This window comes from Pollicipes pollicipes, unplaced genomic scaffold (genome assembly GCF_011947565.3).
Source record: "Pollicipes pollicipes isolate AB1234 unplaced genomic scaffold, Ppol_2.1 Scaffold_7261;HRSCAF=8764_pilon_pilon_pilon, whole genome shotgun sequence".
Lineage (NCBI taxonomy): Eukaryota > Metazoa > Arthropoda > Thecostraca > Pollicipedomorpha > Pollicipedidae > Pollicipes > Pollicipes pollicipes.
This window is the reverse complement of record NW_023597054.1, coordinates 18840194-18867094: the sequence shown is the minus strand read 5'-3', so window position 1 is coordinate 18867094 and position 26901 is coordinate 18840194. Positions and strand designations below refer to the sequence as shown.

The 26901-nt window shown below is 53.1% G+C and overlaps 4 protein-coding genes across 5 annotated transcripts; 3 read left to right on the top strand and 1 right to left on the bottom strand.

Moving 5' to 3' along the window:
* Positions 1 to 286: 286 nt before the first annotated feature.
* LOC119111145 (uncharacterized) lies at positions 287 to 3001 on the top strand. The gene is made up of 5 exons (XM_037234973.1): positions 287 to 365; positions 639 to 706; positions 1537 to 1665; positions 2517 to 2894; positions 2990 to 3001. Exons 2-5 carry the CDS (start codon positions 698 to 700, stop codon positions 2999 to 3001), a joined length of 528 nt encoding a protein of 175 aa, XP_037090868.1. The 5' UTR covers positions 287 to 365; positions 639 to 697.
* LOC119112571 (E3 ubiquitin-protein ligase RNF4) lies at positions 2989 to 4896 on the top strand. The gene is made up of 2 exons (XM_037236783.1): positions 2989 to 3177; positions 3976 to 4896. Exons 1-2 carry the CDS (start codon positions 3066 to 3068, stop codon positions 4164 to 4166), a joined length of 303 nt encoding a protein of 100 aa, XP_037092678.1. The 5' UTR covers positions 2989 to 3065; the 3' UTR covers positions 4167 to 4896.
* A 1852-nt stretch (positions 4897 to 6748) lies between these two features.
* On the top strand, positions 6749 to 13558 carry LOC119112886 (voltage-gated hydrogen channel 1). 2 transcript variants are annotated; one of them, XM_037237187.1, is made up of 6 exons: positions 6749 to 6790; positions 8037 to 8271; positions 8528 to 8632; positions 10347 to 10578; positions 11311 to 11491; positions 11993 to 13558. In XM_037237187.1, the coding sequence occupies exons 2-6, from the start codon at positions 8074 to 8076 to the stop codon at positions 12027 to 12029; spliced, it is 753 nt and encodes a 250-aa protein (XP_037093082.1). In that variant the 5' UTR covers positions 6749 to 6790; positions 8037 to 8073; the 3' UTR covers positions 12030 to 13558. The 2 variants fall into 2 exon arrangements, with proteins under 2 accessions (XP_037093082.1, XP_037093083.1); XM_037237188.1 differs by having other exon boundaries at positions 6784 to 6823.
* Positions 13559 to 16511: 2953 nt separating this feature from the next.
* LOC119111144 (serine/threonine-protein kinase Nek8) lies at positions 16512 to 22920 on the bottom strand. The gene is made up of 8 exons (XM_037234972.1): positions 22798 to 22920; positions 22032 to 22349; positions 21288 to 21554; positions 19963 to 20370; positions 18637 to 18949; positions 17501 to 18099; positions 17058 to 17291; positions 16512 to 16685 (listed from the first exon to the last, which is right to left on the bottom strand). Exons 1-8 carry the CDS (start codon positions 22918 to 22920, stop codon positions 16512 to 16514), a joined length of 2436 nt encoding a protein of 811 aa, XP_037090867.1.
* Between the last annotated feature and the right edge of the window lie 3981 nt (positions 22921 to 26901).

The following is a 26901-nucleotide window of genomic DNA, read 5'->3' as shown; positions in this document are numbered from 1 at the left end:
CTCCCTGCCCAGTCCAAGGCCCTAGAACAGTCCGCGTGCTGTGTTGCGGTGGTTTGGGTCTGTGTGGGTACCGTTGTGTGTTCTGGTTCTAGTTTTGCTTAGTTCTAGTACCTTACTGCGTGGGGCTTTGCGTTAGAGAGTCATTGGTTGGATAGGAGTGTGCCAAAATGTGTGATTGGGAGCTTCTTTACCACTGTCGATGCTAATTCAAATCGCCCGCCCTGTAACTGCGTTGTGAAGGATTAATGGTTACCAGATGATTCTACAGAAACATCTCACAAGTAGGTTCCTCTACATGCAGGTTAGTCGTAAATACTTTGTGCAGGGATGGGTTTCACGTTGGGTTATGAGAGGATAAAATCAAGGTGAAGATACAGTTTTCTTTCAGCTCACAGAAACCAAGGCTTAATGGTGTCCAGGGGTGCAAATTGACATTGGTAGTAGGGGTCCTAAAACCACAATCAATGTTATCACTGATGCCTTTTAGTTGACCACTCAAGAATTTGCTGTTCACTGCATGTAAATCATGCATGATTCTATTATCCCAACTATCATGTTGCAGTGATATGTCAGGTGGTCATGCTTCGCCATTGTGTCTGCTGTTGAGGTTTTTACTGTATGCACTATTTTTGTTTCAGGCACATTTTGCAAGATCTAAATTGGTGAAGCAGGACACTACCCAAGTGGTGACTTCAATATGGAGACAGTATGTCACATACTATTGTCTGTTGCTGCTTTCCACATGATGAGTATTTTGGATGCATCATGTAGAAATTGCAACATTGCCAATATTTTATACATAAGCTTTATCTGATCATGTCATTTGACTTGACATGTGCAGACTGTCAATGTGTGTATGTAGGTTACTTACATTCACCTGGGAAGGGTATCACATGATCTGACCTGACTATTTGTGGGTCAGCCTCAGGAATTTTTGGAAATCCAACTAGCATGCAAAATAAATTGTGATGCATTGAAAGGCTTCCAATATTCCAATTAGCCTTGTTAAGTGGATATACATGGTGTAGTATAGTAACCAGTATGGGATACTGATCTGGCTTTCAGTAACCTCCATATTTTAGAACTTTTGATACCCTGCTAAAAGTTGAGAGTTAATACAGTCCTTCATGTTTGCACTGGTACTGGTTTTGAATAACACTAAAAGCATCCTGGTTCCCCAGGCCACAGGGTTTCCTGTCTATAAAAAATTAATGCATCAGATCAATTAGTGGTATTTGGAGTTAATTAGCAATATATTTTAATCTGTCCAACTGCAGCTACTTCCAAAATGCACACATGCATGCTATCTATATATTTACACCTTATATATATAGTATAGCCATGATAACCTCTATTTCAAGAGTTTCCTGCTGAATTATCCCTGTGAGATGAAAAGGGATGAAGTGTCAGTCAGTATCAGTGTCTACTCATGTGTTTGTAAATGGTGCATTGTTTGAAATATGATCACCAAAATGTCATTGCTGACATCTGCCATGGGTTGTGGTGTTGTGCTGATTGTGATGCACACTTTTTCAGAAGCACAGGAGGGGATCAAGGCTAGGCCAGTCAACACCCAGCTTTATTGACTTGACCTGTGACATTGACTCTGACAGCTCTGAAGATGATGTCCTTTTTGTTGGGGAGGAACTACCTGTTGTTCAAACTGTGAGTATAGAACATCCTTGTTTGAGCCACTTTACCTTGTCATGTTGTTTACCCTGCTGCTTTACCTTGCCTTGGCTCATAAACCATTGATACAACCTGGAGCACCATGAATAGCCTGACTTGGCCCTTGGAACTACAATTATTTGATCATGTGAGCAATGAACAGCTGAGATACCTGGCAGGAAAAGGGTCAAAAGACTTTGGTCATATAATTTGATTATCTCCACTGTCCCATTGTGTATACATTTTTTGCATTTCATTACAATAGCTAATTGGAAAGTCAAGTCAAGTTAAGTGAGCCTATTGGTGGTATTTTGTTATAAAAGCCTTTGGTCTTCCACAGAAACTAGTCCTCTTTATGCAAAGTGCAATTAGATGTCTAAAATGGATTGAAAATCTTAGTTTTTCTTATGAGTTATATGCAGTTAAATGTGTTTATGTAGAATATCACTGGCTGACTCAAACTTGACTAACATAATTATGTGAACACTAATAATAAGCTCACTGGGAGCCCACTTTCATAGCATCTTCTCATGATACGTGATGCTTTTATCCAGATTGTCATTGTTTCTCAATATGCAGTGATTGGAGCAGCTGGGAGCACCTCATTGCATTTTGCATGCTGATGATGTGGTGTGTCCACAAAACCAAAGGTGCAATGTAATAAGAGGTGCCATTTGCAGAGGTACCATTTCCAGCTGTAGCCAGTCACAAGGCTTGTTATATTTCAGCCCAGGCATCCCAGCATGCACAATCACATGTTTTGTTTAAGCAATCTGCTGTTGTGAAGGTAACTTATTTATGTATGATATTTCCTTGTGATGTATAAATTATTTGTTGCTGGGCAACAGCCAACAGGGGCCGTGGAGATGCTGGCAGACCAGCCAGACCCACAACAGATCACAGCCGCGCCGGCCGCCACCACCGACCACTCGCGCAACGTGGCCGAAGCCGAACTGGAGCGCGACATCTGCGCCTTTGCCGTCGAGCCGGACGAGCTGCAAGTGCACGTGAGCACGCAGGGCGCTCGGGCGCTGCGGCCCAGCGTGTCGCGGCGCCTGCGCCAACTACGGCGCACCTATGACGAGCTGGCGGCGCGCGTGGCCGCGCTGCCGGGCGGCCGCCGACGCCGCTTTCAGTCGCTGCTGCGGCCGATCTGCGCCGACCTGGACGCCGTGTACGTTATGCAAGTGGTGGCGCAAGACGAGGGCAACGCGCTCGCGGCCGCCGCACGGCGCGACGCCGACGACTCGCGACGCGGCGCCAGCGTCTCGCGGCGCGACACCGGCAGCTCGCGACGCGACGCCGGCGGCTCTCGGGCGAGACGCCGCACTAGCAGCGCCGGCCGAGGGGGTGCCGGGGCCGGTGCGGAGCCGGCGCCCCCTGACGCCACGGGCGGAATGGAACCGGTACCCCCTGACGCCGCGGCTGGAACGGAGACGGCGTCCCCAGACGCGGTGGCCGCAGCGGAGCCACAGCAGACTGGCACTCCCGACAAACGGACCAGTGACGGTGGGTCCGGAGAGGGGCTCCGCTGGGGTGACGGTGGTAGATGGCGATTTGTCGGGAAGGTTCGAGGCCGTTGCTCATGCCAACCCACCGGTGTGAGATTGATGTTACGGTCAAGCAGTGAACACTAAATGCGTTAGAAATGACTTTGACACTCTTGCTGGTAGTAGAATAACCTTTTACGGAGTTTAAAGATGATGTGACCTGGTTTAACAGACATGAAATTGACCTGAACCGCGGTAGTCTAAGTTGAAAATAGAACACTTGATAAGCTCATGAGTTGGTCGTAGATACTCGACTGGACTTGGCAACTTATGAATACGCCGATAGTGTACCTATCCGTCTTTCAAGAAGTAAATGATACCACTGATCACTGCATGGCGCGTTCAGCGTAGGTTGTGTTGGGAATATGGCCCCACCTAAACACATGGCACCCCTGAAGCGCGTGCGGTGCAAGATAATGTGATCCGAAATAATTGAACCCATGCCTGGACGTTCGAATCCCTCACGGCACCTTGCGCGGTTATCAAGTTGTGGTTTTGCAGTAGCAGTGCCGTTAAAACCCGCATTAATTAGAAAGAATGTGGGACAAAGAGTTGGGTATCGGATGCGAAGCTTCGTGCCACCCAGACTGTGGGCATCATCTTCTTTCAGCAAAAGTACCGCACAGCCAAACGGGCATGTGGTTTTGTGCCTAGCCTGACTTTATGCTGTGCTTTCTGTGAAGTTCATATCGCCCTGTCTGGATTAGGATAGGCAGGCCTGCGTAGGCAGCTGTGTGACGCCGCATCTCTGCCTTAGGCCTGTGCTGTCCCGTCTGCCTGGAGTCGGTGACGAGCTTGAAGGCGCAACAGCGTGGTTTCCTGGTGACCCGCTGCGGACACTGGTTCTGCGCGCCGTGCTTGAAGGGCTCGATCCGCCGCAGCCGCGAGTGTCCCGTCTGCCGCTCCAGGCTGCCTCAGCGCACGGCCTACAACAGCCTGTATCTGTGACCTGCGCCCCCCGGCGTATAGCACCCACCCAGCCTTGATGCGTGGACGTACCACGCCCCAGCTGGCCGGTCTGCTATCCTGGGCGGCGCCCATCCCGGGCCAGACGGAGGCTACTACGACAATCTCAGGTGCGAATAACTTGTAGTTTTCAGTGATAATGCGATGAAGTCTTGTTCCTTGTTTGTGCACTGGTTTTCCTTTTCAACGATTGTTCCTCAGCCTGGATGGCAGAAGGCATCAGCTTTCACACTGACCTGTGCTGAAACCAAAATAAGAAGCTTGACAGGCTGCGTGGCAGCGGGTGCACATATTTATAAACAGACACGGTGCTGTTGGGAATGCCACTTCCTGGCGGGATGCTATTTTGCCGTGATCTCCGATGTATGTCACAGCATTCCGAAAGTGCAGCCAACCGTTTGTGATATCTTGATTTGTTGGATGAGGACCTGGCCGCCAATAATAGACTTGAATGAACAAGAAGTCAAAAATGGAAACACCAGGTGGTTCGGATGGTCATCTTTGCGTGCCTGACACATGCTCTATTTGATCCCTTCGTGACGATTGGGTACGTGACGCGTAGTGGTGGTTTTCCTGCGATGTATGCGTTGATATCGTTGCGTACTGTAGTTAGCTCACTGACAGCGCGCGCGATGAGTTGCAGTGCTGTTTGAGACGATCTGTGTTCCGTTATGCTGGATTAGAGAATACACGTTTTTACTATAACAATATTGTAGACCCAAACATTGTTCTGTGGAGGGAAATATCATGTGCCACTCTGTCCTCGTGTCCTCCATAGATGGCTTCCGTACTTTCGTTAGTATGCACCGTTTATGTCGTGAGATGCCTTTGCATTTAAAAGATCACATCGAGGGACTGGTGCTCGACATTCCCCTTCTGGAATCGACTTTGACTCTGAATCCTGGCACATGGGCTTTATTCCGATTCCGACTCCTGAACAGTATGGCACAGGTACGAGTTTGCTTTTATTCGGACTCGCGGAGATGTGGATGATTGTGGGAGTCGATACCGACGTGGTCGATCCCGTCGACAGTACTTCACTACGCTAACTGCGCCATGACCTTCATATAGGCCTGAGAAGGAAATGAAAGTGGTTGATAAGGCAATGCGCAGTGCCTTAATTTCTGTTTCATTTCCCACACATGTAGGGAGCCGTTCGAACAATGCCATGTGTCACTTAAATTTAGATGTAAGGCGGCATCAGTCGACTCGATGCTGCTGTGGCCAAGCAGTGTCACTGTGCTCGGGCTAGTTTCTCCGGCGTCGTACCCACCAAATGAGCCCTGTGGCGTCCAGCGCAAGGCCTGTGCGGGTGTGGGCACGCCGGTCTCTGCCCCCCCCCCCCTCCCCTCCCCTTCCAGCCTGTTGTATGAAATGACTCTCAGCTCCAGCACCTTGTTAGTAAGCTTGAGCACGGTTTTGTGGGCGTTGAGCGTCGGAAGAAAGGCCCCCTGAAATCGTGATGGGGCGTATCGACCAGGGGGTGACGCACGTTGGCCGGAAAGTAATCCACGTCCTTCAAGCGCTCGGACAGCACCGGGGCGACGTTACCGTGCTGCTGCACCGCCGTCCTGCCGACGTGCCCCACCGCCCATTTCTTGTGAATGTTTCCGTCTCCTGTATTCTTCCAACGCTAAGTGGTGGAACATGCCAGTTCTGGCAACAAGCCAAGACCGGTGCCGCCACGATGGCAGATCTAGCGTGGCGTCCGGGTGGAGCAGCACTGGTTTGTGGGCTGCATCCTGAAGTGAGCCCTGATTTTCAAAAAAAAAAAAATGAACACCGGATTTCACCTCCCTTTTAACTTAATGAGCATTCCAAAACAAACTTCCCCTCAGAAAAACAACTTAGATTTTCTTCAAGGTCCGGATTTGCGCCATTCTTTCCTCGTATGGGCTCTTGAAGGGGGCATGGCCCGGTTGCCTTCCCCCTGAAAACCACGCTTGCGCCAATGCAGAACACGTTCGGCGGAAACGTGTGACGGGATACAGGCGGTAAACCGAGGCCTGAGAACGTTTGCCGGGTCCTGCTCTCGCACAGTCCACCAGACGACCTACAGCGGTTGATGAGCCCCCCCCCCCCCTACCCCCGCTGACGCGCGACAACTTCCGTCGCCTATAGACCATGGGCGGAGGTTAATCCCTGCTCATCCACCTTGCTTGACTTAGCTCTGGCTGGCTTTGGCCTTCGCATGAGCCATGTGAGAAGGCCAGAGACGACTGGTGTACGTGGATGATCGACTTGACCAGCGCTAGAAACATGCTTAGCCCCTGGTCAGGCCCGTCTCCTTGTCCGAGCACGCCAATGAGTCGCACCAATCTAATACTTGCGTGTGAACTGGAACGACATCCAGGGCGTATCTTAACGGAACAAGTTGGGAGGCCCGCTGCTTGAATTGATCATATAACATGTCACAAAATGCAATTCACATTGGACGTTTCCGTGTTTGAAAAAAGAAATGCTCTCTTTATCGATGAAGTAGCCCATGACCCCTTTTGTAGCAATTTAAGACCCGCATACTTCTCAGCGAAATGGCGCAGCTCCGACGAACTAGATTGCGATGAACTCGTGTGGGGGAACGGGGGGTGTGTGCGTCGGATCCTTGGGTGCGTGTTGATTTTCTTCTGGGACGGTGGATGGTAAACAAACCTAGACTGCAATGCAGTACGGAAGTACAGTCAATATATCTTCCGACAGCGATGGAGGGAAACCATACAGTTACTCTAAGTAGATGGTGCATCGAGAGATATATACCGTGAACTCACATTGTTTTGGTCTCAGAGTGACCTGGGCCGTCGGCGCTCCCTGCCGTTCAAATCATTATCATTTATCAGCTGTAGTTTCTTTATTGGCATGTGCATGCCTGTTATGCATATGTCAAGGAGATAGTTCATCACCATAATGAGGCTAAATTTGATCATATGTTGGGATAGCTGATACCCCTTTAGTTTTATGGTAGTACATTACATAAATATAAAAATTGAATATTCTGCTAATTAGGTGATTGTATATCTTATGTGAAATATGTCACATTTGTGCCCCCATTTTGACACAGGGTTCTTCCATTTGTTGATAATGCTATGCAAAAAGTGTGAAGTTGTGCATCATGACAGCTTACAATTGCTATGTTGTATTTCATAGTAACAATTGTTTTCATTCAAAAGGATAACCAGCTAACTTTTCTAACCTAACTAACCAGCCCAGTTCACTAATGATTCATGTTCTCCTTAGTCTCTTTGCACCATTCTGTCCTTAAGGCAGAAAATTTGAAAAGGGTGAATGTAAATTTGGCTCCTTGCATGCTCTCAGAAAAATTCCATATGAGATGGCTGCCTACTTAAGAGCAGACATCCTAAACAACAATTAGATAATACAAGTTGTATCACCAGTCAATTATGCTTCCTGCAAAATAAGATTATTGCAATCTCACACTGTCAATAGTGTTTGCCACACTTATGGAGCCATATCATTGCATCCAGAACAGGTAGCCACAAATCACTGATTGGACAGTTTCACAGCACCAAGGATTTTGTAGTGCTTTTGGTATATTGTGAATATCTTGTGATTTTTTTCTCTAAATAATGCTCACCAAAGTGCAATATCTGCAACAAAATTGTATAACAGTGCAAGGACAGATAAAGAGCATGCAGTGCAGAGTTTTTGTGTTTATAGGCATGTCACCATTGGTAGAGTGGGCTTATGATCACAGCCTGACCTCCATTGCCAATGGTGGTAAAACCACTGAAGTTTTTAAACATTGGACCATCCAGGCAGACTTAAAGTAATGTGAAAAAACATATAAGCACATTCTGCTATCTTCCTGCTGGTATTCACTACATGGGTATACTCCAGGTCCCAGCTCAGGCCAGTCGCCTGCTGCACCACCCAGATGGCATCAGTTAGACCCCCCACGGCGGCCGCCGCGCTGGAGAGCCATCAGCGGCTGGCCGACGAGCTCCGGGGCAAGATTGATGATGGGCTGGTGGAGGCAGGGCCGGCGCCGGAGACACGCTCCGTCGACGACCTGCGGCCGTACGTCACGCACCGTGACTGGCTGCTCCATCTCATACACTCCTACAAGTATCAGGTCAGTCACCATCGCCTCCCTATCCTCGATTCCATGGATTCTCCAGAATTGATTTTGGTTTGTTTTTGTGCTTCACAGTCTCTCCACAAGCTCCTGTCTCTGGTATCTTCAGGTTTATTTCATGGTACCAGACTTTTTAACTTATTCCAGGCTATTCATATGCATGTTTTGTCACATCACACCTAGGCCACCATTCTCCCATCACTGTATGCCGTGAGATATGCTCTTTAAGGTTTTCTGTGGTGCCCATTTCCAGACCGCAGTGATCGTCATGGTCATTCTTGACTGTATCTGCGTGATTGCGGAGTTACTCATCGACCTGGAGATAGCGAGTTCATCGGGCGGTACTGTCGCTAAGGAGGTACGTGTATATTTAGTCGAAGAATACGTCAAAGAGTCTTAGTGAAATGGCATTCTTATAGACGTGAGGAGTAGTCAACAAATGAATGTACAAACGATGTCGCGACAAAAAGGGCATGTGTATTTACTATGATTTGTGCATTTTTACCTCCAGAACCTTGATAAGTCCATTGCCCATGCTTAGGGTCCTGAGGGGAAAATGTTGGTATTTCATTGTTATCTGCATTGTTCCAGAGGTAGTATTGAATGCAACTGATACATCATGGCCTATGAGGTTGAGTCAAAATGTGCCATATGCTCTCAAATCCCATAGATCGGCACATATATTTATTCGGTCAGCTTGCGACGATGATGCAGAACGTGCACTCACCTCAGGATATTATGCATAATAGATTTGCTTCTTTCCTGATTGGGATGAGTTATTATTCATCGCTGGGTTGCATAATTTAAGCGTGCCAGGCACCATCTACGATTTGCGCTGAATCTCTTCTGCAGCACCTAAACGGCGTTTCTATACTGTTCAGCTTGGGCTCACTTAAGAAAAGCGGTCGTTGGTTACTGTACGGTTCACTCCTTTACCGTCAATACCGGTGACGCGCCAGGGAAGTTGTTAAAAGACTTGGTGTGCCGGGTCGCCACCGTGTCAACATTGCCACACCCATAGGTGGACTAGTCTAGTAGATAGTGACGCAAAGCCTGAGTATGCCGCCGACTGCTTAAGCTGTCTTTAGCTAGCAGTCATGCCCCCAATAGATGTGGATATTTTCTTACTGAAGAACGAATGGAGGCAGTCAGTAATTTGCGCGTTGCCAGGTGGCGTATGGCTGACTAAGGAGCTGACCGAAAATAGTACGGACTGGGTTTTATCAAAGCTCTCTCCGACTGCCATTGTCCCGCAGATGTGTACGTGCTGTTGAATTGTGATATTCAACGAGGGGATACGTTTCAAATTTTGTGTTATTGTGCTTACATCTTGCATCTGGTATGGACAGCAGCTGCATACTATGTGAGACGTTGCCATGTAGCGTTGGCGGTATTTGTCTTGTCACTGAATTCCTCGCCAACCGCAATATCCCTGATCAGCAATCGCCGTAATGCTAGGACTCAACTAATGTTGTCGTTTCTTTACGCTGTCGCTAGAAACCGGACACACGTAAGTGAGGAGCTCTGTTATCATTGGGAGACCAGCGTGGATAGCCTGGTGCTGTCAATTGTGTCTGTAAGATATTATCGTTTGTGGTGTTGGCGTAATAAGTGCGTGTATGCGCGCGCGCGCGTGCGCCGTTGTTTTTTTCCGATATCCAGCTGCGTACAGGGCCGCGTTAGTCTGCTGCGTTTGGAGCCAGACGGTAGTCGCACCTGATATATGCAGCTTCCCAGTAATAAATCAATCAAATACTAACAGTCGTACCCAACAAGTCATTCTGAAACTGCTAAATATGTGAGCATGAGATTAATTCAAACACATATGATAAAATGCGCGCAGGTGATCTTTTGCTGCATCGAGAAACGGCTTGTTGGGCCCACACAAACAGCCCACCGCGTTACTTCGTTTTTCTGTACGGCCCCTCCATGCTTGCGATTGTGCCACATGGCTTTCAACTTTGAAACGACAAGTGGATCAGCCGTACTGTGGTCAGCTGCCTGGCGGGCTTCCGCCGCCCCGTTAAGGTCCGCGTGTCGCCGTCTCGCGCACCGTGCGGCCCTTCCGCCAGGTTCTGCACAGCATCTCGATCGCCATCCTCTCCTGCTTCCTGGTGGAGATCGTAGTGAAGCTGTACGCCTACCGCGTCGGGTACTTCCGCATGCCGTGGGAGATGTTCGACGCGGTGGTGGTGATCGTGTCGTTCGCCCTGGACGTGGCATTCCGCAGCACGGTCGGCCCCATCAACGGCGCTGGACTCATCATCGTGCTGCGACTCTGGAGAGTCACGCGCATACTCAGCGGTGGGTGTGTCGGACCGGGAGGTGTTGTTGACACGGATGATTTAAACTGAACTCAGCTGTGCTTCTTACGCAACATGAAGCACAAGCCAGTGCGGCTTGTCTTGTCCGTGTCTTGTCTGTCCGCGCCTTGTCCGTCTGTCATGTCTTCAATGTCCGCGTCTGTCTTAATGGCGGTGCTGAATTTTCTGCACGATATTTTCAGCGAGGAGAGCCTTCAGCTGTTCGGGGTGCCTCGTAGTGTGCACTTCTGGACGAGTACCTCAAGCCGAGCGAAGTCCACTGTGCCGCAGTGCCGTAGTCCACTGTACCCGTAGTCCACTCGGCGGCGTATACGATACAATGAACCATGTGTTTCCCCTGGCCGTGTATGGTTCACTGTTTTGTATTCTCAGCGGAGACGGCCCGCCGCCCCGCGGGCTCCAGCTTATTGAGCACGTGAACTGTGCCGCTCATTACCCTAAGGGGCGCGGGCTTGACTGTACTTTTCGCAGTGGGGACGTTCATGATCCACTACTTGGTATGCTCCTCGACGAGTACCTTAAACTGTGTGCTGTCTACTGCACCTGCATGACCGTCAGGCATTGTCGTCGAATGTGCACGTCTCTTTTACTTTACGGTCAGCCAGCGACGGGTCTGCGTGTCGTGGTCGCCGGTCCCTGCGTAGGGACGAACGGTCCAGTGCGGGCGAGGACCGCCCGGCCCGGCGCCCCTGACTCATCGTCGTCGCCACAGGCATGGTGATGTCGGTGCGCCGCCACTCAGAGCACAAGCTGGAGCTGGAGCAGCGCGCGCGCCACCGGCTGCAGCGTGACCTGGACGAGAGCCGCGACTACTGCCGCCGCCTCGAGCAGCGGCTGCAGCAGCACGGCCTGGCGCTGCCCGAGCCGCGGCCCGACGGAGCCGACCCGGACGGGTGAGGACCGGGGGGCAGGCCGGCCAGGACGCTGCGGGGTGGCGTGGAGCGGCGCTGCGCCGAGTAGAACGGTGTTGGGCCGGATCAGGCGGCGCAGGGCCGTGTTGTACGCTGAAGAGCGGGCGGAGTGATGCCGAGGTGGACGCAGTGACGGTACCCGGACGCGGCGGTGCAAGGCGAGCGGGGCGGCAAGGAGGGAGGGGCGAAAGGCGTAAGGCCGGGCGGAGCGGTGAGGGGTTGGGAGAAGTGAGTGGGGCCAGGCTGAGCAGCTGGGAGTGAAGGGTAGAGATTTGGACAGGTCACAGCAGGAGCGATATGGAACGGGGAGGGAACGCCAGCAAGCTCGTTTGTGACGTCGTTCAGTTCAGTCAAGCATACTTCCCAATGTAATGGCGACAACACTGAACACCATCCTTACGCTGACTCTCGTCTTGCCGCTCCTTGGCGGTCTGTCCCCTTGAGTGGATGGTGCCCGCGTGACGGCCGTCTGGTGCTCCGCAGCGCGCCTGGGGGAGACGCAGGAGACGCCACTGTCTGAGCCTGAGAAGGACGTCGTCCGCGGCGGCCGTCTCTGAGATCGGCACCGGATCTGCCGTCCCTCCGAGCCCCGGCCGCTCAGCGCCTGGCGCTGCGAGACGCGCCTGGCTTTGGGAAGCGCCGCGAACTCTTGCCGCGTGCTGGCGATGGCCTCGTGGAGGTTTTTCGACGCCATCCTGGCTGCGTGAATGGAACTTAACTGCGTCGTTTACAGCCGCCAACGAAAGTTAACGAGTTGTATTGGCCTTATGAGCGTGGTTGTCATGTTATGTTGTTGGCATCTTGTGACCCTATGATCTGGTGAGGTTGTCCTCACATGTTCGACTGATGATCTGGCTGATCTGTAACTAGCCTCGGGTAGCGCTGGCCTGCCGGTTCTGATGTTACTTTTGGCATTGGGAAGGGAGGCTTCCTGGATGTGTAACCCAACCGGCACGGTAAGCCCATGTAAGATGCTTTCTCCCATGTTTGGGAGCGACCACACGATTTCGTAGATTTCGTGTGCTCTTTCTCGTCTCGTATAACGACCACCGAGAGCGCTACGCACCTTTGGTCAATCATGCTGGCCATCAGTGTCGGGGAACGCGCTTGTTACGTGCCTCTGCGTGCCATATTTTGTACCGAATTGTGTATGCGTGATACCAGTGTCCGGTGTGCGCTGGGAAGTTAACGTGCTCATATACGCAGGTTTCGTAGGGGTGTATTTTGTGTACCTGCCTTGTGCAGCTGTATTCGACAGGCCTGTTGGCTAGGTCGTGTTTTGTCGTGGCGTATCAGATACGACTCGCGTTGGCACGTGTACAATGATGACGTCACTGCAAGCCTCACAGCCTACACGGAGCCGTAAGTGGGTGGGTACCTGCAGACATCGGGCTGGGCGGGGCTCATCGCGCAGTCATTGCATTATCGCCCGGAAACTGTTGGTACGGAATAGAATTCGTCACTTGTTAAGCATTCTGTCATATTTTTTTGGCAGAAAAATGCATCACGGTGTTTCTGGGGTGGGCTATTTCTTGTCTCTTGTTTCAAGGCTATTTCATGTCTCGTTATGCTTGCTTGATATGAACCTCAATTTACCAATGCGGTGCGTGCATTGCATTCGATGGTATTGCGTCAGCTAAAGTTGCTAAAGTTGATATAACATACCGTCTCTGAACCCACAGCTGATGTTCCATGTTTTGCGTTCTGACACCCGGCGGTTTATATCCATGAATGTCTATCGGGAGATAAAACATCGATCGCGCCTGTCTGTATGGAAACGATCTCTGAAATGACTGAAGGCTTTCGGGTTGCCATGGGTTAGCCTGTAATCTGCGCCGCTTGTCCCAAAAACGGAAGGGGTGGGCATTTGCCAACAGCACCGCCTCAAGCAACTGAATATGGGCCTTTTTGTATTTATGTGTTAATCATTTGCGTTTCACGTTTGTATCGCGTTGCCCATGTAGTGAGCTTGTATATTCCGTTGCTACCGTTGTATATTTCGTATGCAACTTAGCTGGTCGGAGCCACCAACGAATACAGTTGAATAGTAAAAGCATATACTGTTTTTTTGGGTCACAAAACGATGGTCATATGGTCACAAATAGGTCAGATGGTCACAAAACGCATATGACGAGCCGGAGCTGCGACGACTGGTGGTGCGCGGCCCGCAGCCTAGACCTGCACTGGAGCGTGTGGAAGCACGTGCCTGTTGTCCGCCCTGCCGTGTTCCGTGGCTCCCCTGATGAGTGCGCGTGTGCGACCGCTCATATATGCATGCTACACTAAAGTGGGCGTCGAAGTCCAATTCATTTTATTGAATGCTGAACTGTGTTCTCACTAGATTTATAGAAACAACTCATATTTACTAGTGTTTAATTTATTGGAAAGGAGCGGAAGCGTATTGCCGTTTGTTACATGTGAGTTATTTGCTTTTACCCCAGGTTGTGGTGAATCGTCAAATTTAGCCATCGATGTTTTGCCATATTGCAATTACCCAGCCGCAATGGACGAGATGCTTTGGACTCAAAGGTCAAGTCCCAGGCTTCATTTGGCTTGGATCAGAGTCCCCTCGGCCCATAATGATTATATTAAAGGAATGGTATGAAGGAGAGTGAGTAATGGTGGGACAAAATTACGTGTATCTGGGAGTCATCAACCATAGAGCCACACCTACACAAGAACATTTTCAGGGTATATGCGGGCGCTCGGGCAGGGTTCCACATTATTAGTGCTACAGCAAAACTACTGACAGAAATGTTACAACAAAAACTCCTTTTCCGGCCGGCCGCATTCGATAACGCGCAGTCAGGTGGCCGTTTGAAGAAAATGGATCGACGACAGATCTATGTTACCCGGCGATAGCGCTCCCAAACGGCTACCGTATTCACACGGCCAGACGCGCCGCGCACGGTGAGCATCACTTTAATGGTTGTAAGTTAAAAAACCGCTTCTGCGGCCGACCAGCTGGCATTAAAGGGTGTGCTATCAGGGCGTCAGCCTAACAAAATGAATACATTTCACCGACAAGCATGTGTCGGCAACACTGATAGCCCTACGGCAGTGCTATCTAATGCAAACGCTCGCGTTCTTCGCGCGGGATTATGATTTTTTGCGGGGTGTCGAAGGTAGGCCACCACGCTTGTGGCCAGCCGGTCGCATTGCCGGTCGTAATGCGACGTCTGGAGGTCATAGGAGCAAAATGGCTGCCGATGATCGATTTATGTCGCCGGTCGATAGCACTCCCAGCGTTACTGTTAACATGCGATCACGTGCGGCGGCACGGCAATAGGCATTTTTATTTGCCGCCGTCACTCTGCAAATGTCGATGCTGTCAGTCCGACAGAATTGAGTGATGTGCTGTTAGGTGGTCAGCCCAATAAACTGTATGCCTTCTACGAACAAACATGTTATGGTGCCAGCTGATAGTTTAGCCGGAATGCTACCAACGCCCAGTCACACTCCTGCGATTAGCGATATGCGATATCATTTTGCGTGCAATTATAAGTATTTTTCCCAGGCTGCCATGTGTTGCCCATCACGGTCGCGGTCGCCGTGGGATCATAGGAGCAAAACAGGTCTTGTCTGCCGACAACCGCTTCATGTTACCGACCGAAAGCGCTCCCATAGTCTTACCGCATGCACACCATCACATGCGCCGCGCACAATAAGTTATCGCGTTAAATGCACAAGTCGCTCCTGTGGCCTACCAGCCAGCACTGAGGGGTACGGCGCCAAGAGGTCAACGCAATGCAATGCATTCATTTGACGGACGAGCTGGTGAGCCGGTGTCATTCGATAACTCCATAGCAGTGCTATCAAATGCGTACGAGCGCGGTCTTTGACCGCGATTTTAAGTATTTTTCCTGACTTCCGCATGTTGGTCATCATGCTCTCAGCCCGTTGGAGGCATTCAGAAATACACCAACGGGGGGGGGGGGGAGGGGGGACGTCAACCCAATAAACTGCATGCCTTCTGCGAAAGGCATGCAGTTCATTGGGCGTACACGCAAAAAAAGTTACTGTCTGCCCGCACGACCAATTTGCGTTCAAGGCAGGGAGCGCCGCTATCTTATAATGGTATGCACGCGGTTGCATCCGCCGAGCCCGAAAGGAAGCATTTTTGATCGACCACCGTAGCTCTGCAAGTCGTCGCCGCGGTACGATGTCAGTGGTCAGCCCACTAAAATGGATGCCTTCGACAGACAAGCATGTTTAGACGCCAGCTGATAGCTCTAAAGAAGTGCAGCCAAATACGTGCGGTGGCAATCTTTGCACTATTATCTGTAGACTGTCAGACCGTCTCGCCCGACGGGCGGGCTGGCCGTGAAGCCATCGAGGCAGGAATCGCTATTGGACTCTCCGCGGGCTGGTCCGCTGACGGGGCCTCGACATAGAAGGTGTCAGCTGTCAGCTGTTGCCAGCCCAATGCCGCATCATGGAAACCCGGCTGGCGCTGGGGCGCTGCGGAGTCGGGGCTGCTGGCCGGGCGGCTGACGGCTGGAGAGACAGACTGCGGTGCTGCGGGTAAGCCGTCATCAGCCCTTCTCATCCTTCAGTCCAGTCTTCGAGGTAGAATGGTTGAGCGAACTCGGTCGTTGCAATCATCAGGTTGCTCACTGTGGTTCTGACTCCATGAAGGTTACTGGTTGTACCAGCAGGGAAATGTGAGATGTGGTGATAGGACGATATGTGATAGGTCGACGTGGTGGGACACTGACAAAGGAAGTTTTTATCGGTATGGTTTTCATGCGATGCATAGATCGCAGTAATTCATATGTTGGTAGGCAGACAATCAATCTGTTAGATGAGAAGAAAGTCCACCAAGACATCGATGCATTTTACAACATGTTGCATACAATAATCACAGAGGCATGCTGCGTTTGAGACGATGCCTTGAACCAAGATATGTTTGACGGCTGTGGACGGACGCAATCGCTACTCACGTAACGGCAACACACGAATGACAGCATGTTGTGCGGTACAGCAAGTCGGCGTGCGGTGCCTACATGACTACACAGCCCTTGCTCTGCTCTGCGGGCGCCTTCTCGTCTTCAGCCTTGCTCTCCTCCTGCTTCACCCTCTCAGACATCATTTGCGCCTGCGTCCGCTTCTGGTTCTCCAGCTCGGCGCGCAGCTTCTCGATCTCTTGGTTCAGCATCTCCTCGCGCTCGCGCTGCTGGCGCTCCTTGCTCGGCCGCCGGTAGCCGGCGCCGGCCGCTGCCCCCTGCGCCGTCTGCGACGACGGGCCGGAGCGCGGCTGTCCCGGCGCCGGCGGCGGTCGGCCGAGCTGCGGCGACGTGGTCACAGCGAACGGTGAGGTGACGGGCGCGCGCAGCTCGGCCGGCGGATCGGGCCGGCCGGGGTGTCCCCGTGCCGGCGAGCCGCCGCCGCCCGGCCACGGCACCTCGGTGGCGGCCAGTTCGTCCCGCAGCCAGTCGGGCACGGGCGCCGCCGTGACGTCCAGGTCCGGCGGCCGCGCGGCAGCGGCGGCCGGCGCGGGCGAAGGCGGCGCGGGCGGGGCCGACGCCGGCGCTGGCGCGGGCGGAGCCGGTCCCGGCGGCGAGGCACGCTGTGGGCTCGACTCGGCCGAGCCCTGGCTTGGCGGCATGTTGACGCGCGGCAGCGGGCACGTCGTGTCCACGACCAGGAACACGTTCTGACTCTGCGCGTGCAGGCTGCCCAGGCTGAGCGTCTCCCCCTTGCTGATCTGCGCCTGCGAGGCGTACAGGGCGAGCACCTCGCGCGGCTGGTACTGTACCTCGCGGTGCGCACCGTCGGTCGCCTCGGGCTCAGACTCAACGGCGGCGCGGCCGGCCGCGCTCAGCGCGTTCGCCGCCGGCTGCTCGCTGCTCGGCCGGCTGGCCGTCGGCGGCGGGCTGACGCGCCGCGTGCCCCACAGGTAGAGCACATTGTCAATAGTGCCCACCACGGTGAAGGTGCTGCCACACTGCACCATCGTCACCGTCTTGTCCATCATGCTGCGCACGAGACCGGGCTTGGCCGGCGGCGCGCGCCCGGACCGCGGCCCAGCTGACCCTCCGAGTTGCGGCCGAACGACACCAGGTGGCCATTCTCAGTGAGCGCAATGGTATGGTGTGGCCCCATGCTGACGTCGATGATGCGCGACGTGACCGACTTAACGGGCGTCGGCACGAGCACCTTGCCGACCTCGGCGATGGACGAGATGAGGCCGCGACGCGGGTTGAGGCCGAGCTTGTTGCGCTCGTTGTTCCCGCAGGCGAGCAGCGAGCCCTGCTGCGTGATGAAGATCGTGCCGTCGCCGCCGCAGCGCACGTTCTCCACCACGTGCTCTTCGGGGATGGTGACCTCCTGTGGCAGGCTGCAATCCTCCTCGTGGCCGAGCCCCAGCTGGCCGCCCTGGCCCTGGCCCCAGCTGTATACCTCGCCGCTGCCGCCCACCACCACCACGTGGCGCCGGCCGCACGCGATCGCCGATACGTCCACTGTCAGGAGCGACTCGACCAGCTTGGGTGTGGACGTGTTGTTCCAGTTGCCGTGGCCCAGGCAACCGTACGTGCCGTCGCCGCACGTCATGACGATGCCGTTGTCGCTGGCGAACACGCTGAAGCCTGCGGAGAGTGCGGTGCGTCAGACAGCTAGCCGGGGAGCGGGGGCCGCGGGAGCGATGTGCGCCGACCGAACGCCGGGCGGACTGCAGTGCACGTGGCGGCCGCGGGAGTGATGTGCGCCGACCGAACGCCGGGCGGACTGCAGTGCACGTGGCGGCCGCGGGAGTGATGTGCGCCGACCGAACGTCGGGCGGACTGGAGCGCACGCGGCGGCCGCGGGAGTGATGTGCGCCGACCGAACGCCGGGCGGACTGGAGTGCACGCACAGATTTCACAGCTCGTGCTGTGTAGTTTTGTGAGACAGTAGTCTTACACTGTGGTATGCCTGAAGACATGATAATAAAATGCAGGTCAATTCAAAGTGGTCGGGGAGGAAGCTGTTCAACTATAGTCACGTCTGATAGTTTGTCAGCAGCGACAGCTGCGCGCGACGAACCGAGGAACCGCAGTAACACAACAGCAACAGGTCTTCCATCCCTACACGGTCCAAATGCACCACACCGACAACCCCCGAGAACTGCGCCGAGCTGTACTGACCGTCGCCGGCACAGACGCGCGTGATGGACTTGGTCTTGAGCGCCATCACCAGCTCTGGCTTGGCGCGCCACGCCTCGGTCATGCCGTGCCCCAGCTGGCCCTTCTTGCCCTCGCCCCAGGTGAACACCAGGTGCTCGGTGGTCAGCGCGATCATGTGCGTGCTGCTGATGGACACTTCCTTGATGCGCGCGCGCGGCGGCAGCGGGATAGGCAGCAGCCCGATGGACGACTCGCTCGCCTTCATGTAGTACAGCACGGAGCGCGGCGGCTTGGGCGACCTGGTCTTGGACGGATGCTCGATGTTGAGGCGCACCTGCCGGCGACGAGGTCAGAAGTGCAGATCACGGCTACCACCCAGCTCTAAACGTCACGTGATACACTGATGCTTTTACCAGTGGCTGGCGGGTCGGGAGGGGGGCTTCCGGTGCGTGCTGTAATGAGCTGCCAGCTCTACCTGTTAAGTAACGGTGGGATGCATCCGCGTGACTGGACCAGCGGGCTGGCGAGGCAATCGAAGTGCGTGGCAGTAAATAAAATTATGGCTGACGAGCCTTCCTTGAAATGTTTTAAACGATCATGTGCGACGCAATTAGGATGCACCGATCCGTCCGACAAAGTCACTGACTGGCTCACAAGCTGGATTTATGACAGTTTTGGTTTGGTGACAGTTTTGATAGCCCACACGTCACCTGAAGTCCAGTACAGTCCAGCCTCCTGGGCAGTCTGATAACTGGCAACTTGATTTATTCGTTACTTCATTCGTGGTGGCGTGTCTCAGTCGCTTTGCCCGTCGTAAATCTGGCCGGTGTCGCACTCCTGTGACCTGGCTGCCGGTCGCAAACGGCCCGTGACCCTGCTCTATGACCTGACCTCTTCACCGTCGGGCGGCCCAGGTCGTACCTCGTTGACCCTCATCTCACGTACCTCCACAACCGTATGGCGTGTTGCGATGACCGAGGTGTAACTGAAGACGCATCATCACGGCCTGAACTGACCACCAGAGTTGGCCGGCGACCCGTCTCTGTCACCCTGCGACCCACCTTTGTCACCCTGCGACCCACCGTTGCCACCCTGCGACCCACCGTTGCCATCCTGCGACCCACCGTTATCAACCTGCGACCCACCCTGTACCACCCTGCGACCCACCTCTGTCACCCTGCGATCCACCTCTGTCACTCTGCGACCCCTGCCGACCCACCTCTGTCACCCTGCGACCCACCTCTGCACCCTGCGACCCACCTCTGTCACTCATGTGACCCACCTTTGTCACCCTGCGACCCACCTCTGTTGCACCCTGCGACCCACCTCTGTCACCCTGTGACCTACCTCAGTGACCTCGTCCTCCTCCCCTTCCTCCAGGCGCTGATAGCGGAACTGGTTGAGCAGCACCGGCAGCCGGTCGTAGAGCGCCTCCGCCGCGCTCGGCCGGAAGTCCGGGTCGCGCTGCAGCAGGTCGCGCACCAGCTGCCGGAAGCCCGGCGAGTAGTTGCCGCGGATCGGCGCGAACTGGCCCTTCATGATCTTGTTGACCAGCGCCGGCAGGTTGGAGCCCTCGAACGTCTTTTGCAAGCAGGCCATCTCGTACAGGATGCAGCCGAGCGCCCAGACGTCCGACTTGGCGTCGTACCGCTGGCCCTCGCACATCTCCGGGCTGATGTAGTAGGGCGTGCCGAGCACCGTGTGCGCCGCCCCCTGGTGCGTCGCCATCTTCTTCGAGATGCCGAAGTCGCCCACCTGCCAGCGACGCGGACTGTAATGTGTGGCGTGCGCAGGGCATTGGCGGGCGCAGGGTCTGACGGGCGCAGTGACTGGCGGGCGCAGGGTCTGGCGCCCGCTCAGTGGGTGCGGAGAGTCGCCCAGCGGGACCGCGACGCTGTAGGACAGGTGCGGCAAGGGTCTTCTCCATCACGACGGTCCGTCGGAAACGACAGATTCAATAGTGATGGCGTTCCTTAACGAGGTTGTGCACTTCCAACCTTCCCTCCGTGTGGGTTGTCGCTAATCCCATCCCCGTTTGCTAAAATATATCCAACTTGGAAATATGCCCGCAGAGTATTGCGTCGTTCAAGCTCGTTAACTAAGGCGTTTTGGGACATCATATACAGATCGGTGTAGATCTCGCTTACCCATACAACTTGGCCACCTCAGCTCAAAATCTCACGTAAAGGTTGAAAACTTCATGTGAAATCGGTGTCACGCAAGGCGCGACAAAAAATTAGTCCGAGTCCACAAATTAGTCCAGAAAAAACTGAGTTCGTCCCGACAGACCAGTTGGTTAGAGCGTCTGCCTTCCGATCCACCCACCCGTGGCGGGGTGGGTTCGGGTCGCTTTAGGGCGCTCGCTATTTGTCCCTGACAGGCATGGCCTGCGGCCGGTGGCAGCGGTCGCGGTAAAGGTCAGTTGACGCCAGAGGGCAGGACGGACCGTGCCGAGCATTGCGGTATGTTAAGTTTTCGACACTAAATTATGCCGTTGCCTGGAATTGCACAATCGGATGGTGGGGGTCAGGGCCCATACAACAAGCACTGCTTAGCGTGAGCGCTGATCCCAGAAATCCACCCATTTAAAGGGTTCGGATCAAATTAAACAAAGTTAAATGTCTAGACATCAGGGTACAGACGGCCTCATGGCGGTCGATGGGAGCGCATACCTTGACGACGCCCTGCTTAGTGAGGAAGATGTTGGCCGTCTTGAGGTCGCGGTGCAGCACGTTGTGCTCGTGCATGTGGCGCACGGCCGACACGATCTGGTGGAAGATGACCAGAATGGTGCGCTCGTCGATGCGTTTGGCCTGGCTGGCCAGATACTGGGCCAGGGTGCCGCCGTCCACGTACTCCATCTCGATAAAGAGCAGACCGTCCCGCTCAAAGTTGTCGTGGTAGGCAACGATGTTCGGATGGTCCATCATGGCCAGCACCTGCGGAAAAGCACGGCGTGTGGTGGACGCTGCAGAAGCGTACCGCATCAAATCATGTCCGGGAATGATTTTCGGTGGCAATCTACGCCTATGCTCTAAAATAACCACCGGCGTTGCGGAGAAGCGCGCAAGCATTGTATTCCCACGTACAAAAGCAACACAACGATGGGTTTTAAACGGAGCGTTGTAATTATTTGCTGTCTGCATACAAGTGTTTGAACGAAAAGGCACCGCAGATTCCTTGGCGAATTTTCACCAGACCCGGTTATCGTAAGGCCGCACTGAGTGAGGGTTAAGCCTGACCGACCCGATGGCAGTGTCCCCTCAGTTTCGGTCAGCGGCGTCCCAGGCAATGACGCTCGATGATCGATCAGGCGGCTTACTGCGGAGGGAAGTATTCGACGCACCAGCTGACAGTAAGCATGCGACCGTGTCTGGCTTCTGATGCGGTCTTTACATGCTGGTTTGCTGCTTTACCTCGATCTCGTTGATCGCGAGCTTGCGTTCATCTGCCGAGAGGTCATGCATGTTGATCTCCTTGATGACCACCAGGGTGGAGTCATCCTTCTTCTGGTAGAGGATCGCCTGGCCGAAGGCACCCTTGCCCACCGAGCGGATTCGCTCGTAGTTGGAGAGGTCCTTGGCGGCGAACTTCTTCACGTTGGCGGCCGTCTTGAGCGCGGTGCGCAGCTTGGCCGTGTTGAAGTAGAGCTCGCCCACCTGCTCCATGTCGGGTCGGTCCGAGCGGACGGCCACCTCACTGCCGTACAGACTGTTCCATGTGGCCACGGGAATCTGCCATCAGCGAGAGCATTCTATCAGGCCCATGCGTGGGTGTTTTGATTAGGGGTCGGTCTGAGCTATCCCGATGCATCGGTCTTCGGGGAGGCACCTCTGTATGCAAACTAGTGTTCGGGGAAGAACCTCTGCATATAAGCCGCCTCCAATCAGTTGGCGGAATGTGGCAGTGCAGTGCGAGTGTGCGATGGCCTATGACATCTGATGCCCGGATAAGGACACTTACGTACCGCCTGTTAAAGTGTCTTGGAAATCACCATCCGCCTCCTTCGTATGATGACCCCAGGCGCTACGACCATCACCTGCATTCTGGATCAATGCATCTCACATAATACACTCAGGGCCTGCCTTAAAGTCCGGAGTCAACTGAGGTGGAGGGTTCGAGCTGTCCTACCCTACCCCATGAAACATATGGGGACCTCATATGCGCACGAGCGGCACTCACCTGCAGCAGCGACTCGAGCTGGCGGGCGATGAAGCCACCGTCGTAGAGCGGCGAGACGCGCGCGTCCAGGAAGTCGAGGCGCGCGGTCGGGCCCGGCTCGAGCAGGCGACCGAGGCCGGTCATCAGCTCGCGCACGGTCCTGATCGTCCGTGCACGACTCGGCCGTCAGCGTCAGCTCGCCCGGCTCGCACACGAAGATCTCGCTGTCGGAGCCGTGCATGACGCAGGCGAGCGAGGCGGCGCGGCCTCCGCCCAGCGCGCCCTCCGCCAGGCTGAGCACGTCCGCCGGCGAGCTCAGCTCAAAGCTGTAGCGCACCACGAGCACGCCGGGCGCCGCGCAGCCGCTGATCTGCTGCGCGTGTCGGTACCGGCTAGAGACGAGCAGCAGCCGGCGCGGCGCGGCGCTGGTCAACACCATGGCGGCGGCGGGGAGCGGCGGGGACGGGGTGTCACGGCCCGCGCGTCGAGAGCGAGCCGGACCGTCGCAGCGGGACGAGAGCGCGCCGCGCCCCAGACGGCTACCGCACGCGGTGCGCCTGAGACTGTAGACGCGCCCGCTCAGCAGTCCCTGGCGCCCGCCGAGCTCAGTTCAGCACACACCAGGCCGGCTCGGACCGGGCCGACCGTCCAGGTGCTGGCGCTCCACCGCAGTGGCAACTGTCGCGCACTTGGTGCACCAATCGATGCCGCTTGCTTGGACGGCGGCGGTGGCCACAACGGCGGCCCGTCGGTCGCACGTCACCTATCGACCGGCGGCCGGCTCCAGGCGGGCCGACACACACACCCGATAACGGGTCAGGGTCAGGTGACGGGACTGGTCACTGCCTGCTCGGCCTCATCGCAGGGGGCCTCCTGGGCATTGTTGCGTCGAGCAGGGGACACCGGGGTATGTGCCCCTCATCAGCTTGCAAAATCATAATTATTCATGTAAGTAAATGTTGTCAAATAATACAGTTATACGGAATAGTGGCCTTCTGATTAACACGGGGTCTTCTCGATCTAGCAGATGGCCTCCATATCCCAAAGCATGTCGTCCTGTCCCAGAAAAATCCTTCGGATCCAAAGAGAAGTCTCCTGGTCGATAGAGCAGCCGTCTCCTAATCCAGAACAGGATCCTTTTGATTCACAAACGGCCTTCCAAACCCAGCAATGGGTTTTGTTATCCCAGAACAGCGTGTCCTGATCCAGACCTTCGTCCATCTGAGACATGGAAGTGGTGTCCTGTTCCAGAAAGCGAAAGGGACCTCCTGGCATATGGAGTGAGCTATCTAATTCAAAACAGGAGCCCCTTAGTACATAACGGGCCTCCCGATTTAGCAGAAAGACCTTCTTAGCACAAAATTGGGCCTCCTGGTCCAGGACTTAGTCTATCTCATTCGCAAAGGTGGTCTCATGATTCAGAAAATGGACCAGAGAAGGGTTTTCTGATAAAGAGGAGAATGCAGAGAAGAGAGGAGTGCAGAATCGAAAGAATAGGAGCAGAGAAAGTTTTTTCTGAGTTCGATTTAGGGCCAGTTATGGGGACACCGTGATTGGTTTAAATTTATGTAGTGTTCGTGAATCTCAGCAGTAAACGTCACACACGGAAGACTGAATAACTTAATTGGAAACTGAAAGTGAAAATACCATGCAATCAAAGAATGTCATGCATGGTCTATGCCTAAGTAAAGATATCTTACCAACGTATAACAGTATGGGTATAAATATATACATGTTACATGGTTGCATACACAGGTGTTTTTACTCGTTGCTGTATGGCAACCAGCTATCGATATCGGGGCCATGTGAAGAGCTCCTCTCTGGCACTATTTGAGTTGCTCTTATAATCTGGAATTCTTCATTGCTGATTCAAATACATACCAACATATGCGGGCTGAATTGCTTTACCCACGCATTCATCTCGGATTCAGATTGATTCAGTCCGGCGTATAAATACAGCGATGCTAGCCGACCACTTCACAGTCGTCTCTCACGTGCCTCCGACTTCTCTGTACCCTTCACGTGAAAACACGCCACCTGCCACTTCCTTTCCAGTCGATTACAAGGTAAGTGCAATCAATAAGTCATGCCATGGCTGCCTATATAATGGACATAAATAACTACGCATTCTCGTCCAGTGATTTAGTTGCACACGAGAGATTAAAGGAATCCGTTATCGTAGAGAAAAGGAAATATGATCCCATTTGTGATGTTCAAATACAAAGGGCATGCGCACGTACGACCACACCCGACTTATGTCGACCAAAAGTACCCAAATGGGTTTTTGGCATGTCCGCGTGTGATTGCTCTAGAGTTCGAAAAATGCAGTTCCAGAAGCGGTTCCCATATCCAGACTAGTGCAAAACAACGGCGGTGCAGCGAGCAGCGACTGCTGTTCGACAAGGTTTTAATTTCCTTTGGCACTTGAGGCTTAACTTGGTACTTGCTTGATTAATCCTGCTATTGTATTCCAAGCCATCTTATTCCCATGCAGTTTGTTTCTAGTTCCAGATGTATCACTGTGGTTAGGAACATCGCCCCATAGGCGGCATTCAATGCAATGCAACGGTTTCTTAAAGGTTCCTGGTATGCACGAAATGCATCTTATGTTAATGAGATGTCAGTTGATTAACCCACCTAAAGGGGAACAAACCAAACTAATCATACATTGTTAATGGATGTTACGGCATGAACGTCGGCTGACCGCAAGCGTTATACCGCATATAGGCAGCTGTGTAAATAATGTTCGTAATGTCTAAATATCTATGAATTGTTCTTCGGTATATATATACATATATATATATATATATTGTTCTTCGGTATATATATACATATATATATATATATATATATATAAGTATCTGTTCAGTTTCACACTCCATGATGTTACGTGAGAGCTATCAGCCTAAGGAGCAAAAAGCAAGCATCATGGTACTGAATGTCGTGCCCGGTATGTTGCAGGATGCAGCTGTCAGAATTTTTGACTGCTCTTCTGGTCGCAATGGTCGCCGCTCTCACGCTTCCGAAGTGCCAGTCGCAGATCATGCCTGGCGAATCGGTGCTGCCTAGGCCATATATCAAGCGCTCTTTCGCTGAACTTAAATGCCGTGGCGTGTTCAACAAGGTGATATTTCATGAGTTGGACGAGGTGTGCCAAGAGTGCTACACGATCTACAAAGAGCCAGAGCTGCACGGCCTGTGCCGGTATGTCTCAAACTCTGCCTTCATATCGATGACGTTTTCTGCTCATGGACTGTATTGTACAACAATATATATATATATATATATATATATATATATATATATATATATATATATATATATATATATATATATATATATATATCTGTGTGTGTATGTGTGGGCGTGTGGGTGTGTGGGTGTGTGTACAGCTTACTCACTAAGAAGTGACTCGTATCAACATATCGCGATCATCTTACGCATCTTATATCAGCACGAGACACGTTTCCCAGAGCAACGGTTGCATCACCAGGTAAAAAAGACCCTCGTTTAGCGTAAACCACAATGATTCAAAACGCGCACATGACACAGACAAATTGAAAAAAACACACAGGCACGTACAATTTCACAGAACCCATCAACGCCCCCCCCCCCCCCCCCACATTCTACGGGTATATTTCATGTTGCCACAATCTGAAATGGATGTGATCAAGTCTTCATTAAGAATGTTGAGATCATGACGAGAATCTCTTGATTAGATCCTAGGGTTATTTTGGTGAAAACCTAAATCCTGCCAATCTACTGCTGTAGGTGAGTTTCGTTGTACCTCGTGTTGGCCATCCTACAAAGGTTCCAACCTTCGGGACTTGCGCAGTCGCATTCAGCAGCATTTGGATATCTCTATCTGGACAGGAACCTGACATCTCTCCATCATGAACATCCGTTTACATGTAACACCTCAGTATTGGCTTCAATTTTAGTGTTTTCGGCGGAACATAGTCCTTGCTTGATTTCAGAATCTTAGTCTTCATACGGTTTTTTTTTAGACGTCCCGCGCTTAATAACATAACTGCATCACACCCATCAGAAATTGTGATGATAAGGAATGTGGCTGTAAACTTGGGGATGGGTCGTGTGTCATGGCATGTTACTTGTCTTGTGTTT

What these genes read in the sequence shown, in the direction of transcription:
- LOC119112571 (XM_037236783.1), top strand. Translation starts at nt 3,066, where the DNA reads ATGGAACCGGTACCCCCTGACGCCGCGGCTGGAACGGAGACGGCGTCC. An exon ending in CGACAAACGGACCAGTGACG is followed by an intron (nt 3,178 to 3,975) that starts GTGGGTCCGGAG and finishes TCTCTGCCTTAG; the next exon opens with GCCTGTGCTGTCCCGTCTGC.
- LOC119112886 (XM_037237187.1), top strand. Translation starts at nt 8,074, where the DNA reads ATGGCATCAGTTAGACCCCCCACGGCGGCCGCCGCGCTGGAGAGCCAT. An exon ending in GCGGTACTGTCGCTAAGGAG is followed by an intron (nt 8,633 to 10,346) that starts GTACGTGTATAT and finishes CCCTTCCGCCAG; the next exon opens with GTTCTGCACAGCATCTCGAT. An exon ending in GACGGAGCCGACCCGGACGG is followed by an intron (nt 11,492 to 11,992) that starts GTGAGGACCGGG and finishes GGTGCTCCGCAG; the next exon opens with CGCGCCTGGGGGAGACGCAG.
- LOC119111144 (XM_037234972.1), bottom strand. Translation starts at nt 22,920, where the DNA reads ATGACCGGCCTCGGTCGCCTGCTCGAGCCGGGCCCGACCGCGCGCCTC. An exon ending in AGCTCGAGTCGCTGCTGCAG is followed by an intron (nt 22,350 to 22,797) that starts GTGAGTGCCGCT and finishes CGCTGATGGCAG; the next exon opens with ATTCCCGTGGCCACATGGAA. An exon ending in CTAAGCAGGGCGTCGTCAAG is followed by an intron (nt 20,371 to 21,287) that starts GTATGCGCTCCC and finishes CGTCGCTGGCAG; the next exon opens with GTGGGCGACTTCGGCATCTC.
- LOC119111145 (XM_037234973.1), top strand. An exon ending in AACTACCTGTTGTTCAAACT is followed by an intron (nt 1,666 to 2,516) that starts GTGAGTATAGAA and finishes GCTGGGCAACAG; the next exon opens with CCAACAGGGGCCGTGGAGAT.